The sequence below is a fragment of the Mya arenaria genome, chromosome 15 (genome assembly GCF_026914265.1).
Source record: "Mya arenaria isolate MELC-2E11 chromosome 15, ASM2691426v1".
NCBI classification, from domain to species: Eukaryota; Metazoa; Mollusca; class Bivalvia; order Myida; family Myidae; genus Mya; species Mya arenaria.
The window spans coordinates 37,283,777-37,287,081 of NC_069136.1; the positions used below are offsets into that span (position 1 = coordinate 37,283,777).

At 37.6% G+C, this 3,305-nt stretch overlaps 1 protein-coding gene across 1 annotated transcript; it reads left to right on the forward strand.

The window, feature by feature from the left end:
- The first annotated feature begins 334 nt into the window (after window positions 1–334).
- LOC128219039 (uncharacterized) lies at window positions 335–3,019 on the forward strand. The gene has a single exon (XM_052926851.1). It carries the CDS (start codon window positions 408–410, stop codon window positions 2,142–2,144), a length of 1,737 nt encoding a protein of 578 aa, XP_052782811.1. The 5' UTR covers window positions 335–407; the 3' UTR covers window positions 2,145–3,019.
- Window positions 3,020–3,305: the final 286 nt, after the last annotated feature.

Sequence of the window (3,305 nt, forward strand, 5' to 3'; positions counted from 1 at the left end):
AAATTATAAAGATTTACATTCCTTTACCAACTACGGCTTAAAAAAAATCAAATTTATACAACAATTTTTCATACCCTTTAAATGTTCAATTAGACCAAATCATATGTCAAAATGGACCTTTAAATAATTGATCATATCATATATTAACGTACATGATAGATAAAGCTATCTAAAACCGACCTTTGTAAACACCGTATTTGTACATGAAACGTCACTGCACAGTGAACATATCTAAATCGAAAGTAGATGTCTTTCGATTGATATATTTTACCTGGAGGTGAATGCATAGTGAACTATACTAAAACGAAAGTAGATTGATATTTGTATATTCACAGCGGATAAACAGGTACGGAAGATTTAAACCTGTTCTTAAAAAATAAGGAGAATAAACACTCAACAAGAAAACTATGGCTACCGGAGGATTTGACGATACACTTCTAGATTGTGGTAGTGACGCCGTCGGTGGAAGAGTCGGGAGCAAGTGCGAACCTTGTCGTCGTCGGGACAGGTCAGAGGTGGCTTCGTTGTATTGTAATACATGCAAGGTCTATCTATGCGATGACTGCTGTGATGGACACAAGGTGCACATGACTAACGTAGATGAACATCATATTGTGGCTGCCAATGAAGCCTGTGTCAAGCCAGATGTCGATATGAAGGGACTGGATCAGTGTTTAGAACATAAACGAGTGTTCATGTTTCACTGTGAAGACCACGAAGATTTGTGCTGTGAAATATGTGCCTTTTCTCGTCATCGTAGATGCGATAATATCCACGAAATAGCAATGGTAGCTAAGAATGTGAAAGATGATGAAAGGGAAAAGATACGTTCATCCATTAATTCTGCCTCAGAAGTTATAATGAAATGCGAGGAGGATCAATTGAACAACGTTTCGCGAGTGGAAGAAATCGTAAAAGAAATTGATATTTACAAGGAAGACTTATTAACGAAAATTGAGAAGGCTAAGGCGCGAATTGTCAGCGAAATGACTAACCATAACACACAGGAAGACGAACGTCTTAATACGAGGAGAAATGTGGCTGAAAACCTGAAGAAAGAACTCCACACGAACTTGGCAATGTCTGATAGCGTTCGCGAGAAAGGCACGGAAACGGAAATATTCATTCTAAACCACATTCTCAAAATGACGCAAGAGAAGGCAGCACAAACACTGAACACTTTATTGAAGAATGATTACACCGTCAAAGTGGGACTAAGAATCAACGAAAACATTTTACAAATTAAAACTACTGATGTCGCATTATTCTCATTAAATAAAACACAAGAGCCAAAAACACAAGAACCAAAAACACAAAGGCCGGTGAGTCTAGAGTTGTTGAAAACCATGGAGCTTGTGAAGACAGGATACGACCAGATGAAGCCGTTTGTTTCTGGGCTGGACTTTCTGCCGGACGGGAGGATCGTCGCCGTGGATAAATACAACTGGAAATGTTTTATTTTGAGTGACACATTGAAGAGGTTCGACACATTTTATAAATTTCAGATATATCCTAGGGACGTAACATCGTACTCTGATAACAATATTGCAGTAACCGTTAGTTCCGGAGATATCCGAACCATCTGCCTTCTGACAGTGGACAGTGACAACACGTTCACGCTGATGAAGACGCTGCCCACGTCCACCAAATGCTTCTCCATCTGTCCCCTGAACGACCGCACGTTCGTAGTGAGCACTTATTACGACCCGCGGCCTGCCAGGGTGATAGACGTGGACGGCAAGGAGAGCGACTTCGACAGCGTGAAGTTTCCTGGAAAGACGTATAAGCTTGATGCAAGTACATGTACCTACATACAATCCCGGGGTACTCTGGTCCTTACAGACAGACATGCTCACACAGTTCACGTGTATAACACCGTATCCGGCAAGAGTAGAGAGGTGAAAGGTGGCCGGATACGGGATCCAAGAAGTGCATGTGTGGGACCAGGTAACTCCGTGTTTGTGTGCAGCCAGAACACAAACTCCGTCATCCAGATATCAACTGAGGGGGACATATTGGCGTCATGTGAAGTCGACATGAAGCTTCCGTACGCCGTTACCGTCTCCAGGGATGGCTCGAGAATGGCCGTGACCAACTGTCCGGAAGGCGTGAATACACTGAAGCTGTTTAAAATAGTACAATGAAAGCGTATTTGTAAAAATTAGAAATAAATAAATATGTATTGTATAATCGATTATGAAAGTTACTATATTATGTGTTTAAACAATATTTGTTAGAAGTTTGTAACTAAGATTATTGTAATTATAAAATGTATTTGTGAAACAAAGACCTTTAATTGTCTTGTATTGATATGTTTTTAAGATAAATATGTCTCTAAATATATATGATTGGAAAATGAGTAAACACTCCTACGACAGAAAAATCAAACTTAGAAACGAACACAATTCTTAAGATTCTTATGAAACGCCTTCAAGAGTATTGTATTTACTGAACTAAAACATGTCCTCAATATATATAAATATTATCAAAATGTGATGATTTATTGTATTGAGTATACTATCAGTTAAAGTGCGAGTCGTTGATGATGCTGATTTCGCGACTTTAATGATATATACATGTATCTTGCGCTCCGCGTTCGTGTATTATTTCTATCACCATGGTAGTGAGTGCATGAATAATAGTTGATTTCCAGGTTGTTATGTTAAAATTAATAATTTCATGTCGAAGAACATATTTAATATTATTCAATTAATACAAAATAATACACAATTTTGCATATTGTAAAAGCCTAAACTGGTATTAGTTATATATTTTTAATCTATTAGCTCCATATTTTACTCCTAAATTCTACTCCTGTTATTTTCCCCACTATTATTTTTTTTCATATTTCACGATTTTATTATTCATTGCTCTTGTAAAAAAGGATGTATGTTTGAATTATCGTCACACTTTTTTACATTATTACATGTGAGATGTATATGCATTGATTTCATTTACCTAAGAATATTGAGAAGTCTGTTTGCTTTGATTAATATTGAAGTTATTGAAATAAAAATATGTAAATGTTATTATAATTGTTTCCTTGTGTTGCGATTAAAGAAAGCTGCTTCTTAATGTGGTGTCAATGATGGTGGTGGTGATGGTGGTGGTAGTGGAGGTGGTGCTGCTGCAGATACTGATGATGATGATGATGATGATGATAAACGATGATGATGCCGCTACTGCTGCTGATGATGATAAAGCTGGTGGTTGCGGTAGTGGTGGAGCTGGTGTTGTTGTTGTTGTTGTTGTTGTTGTTGTTGATGATGATGATGATGATGAATGATGATGATGATGATGATGAT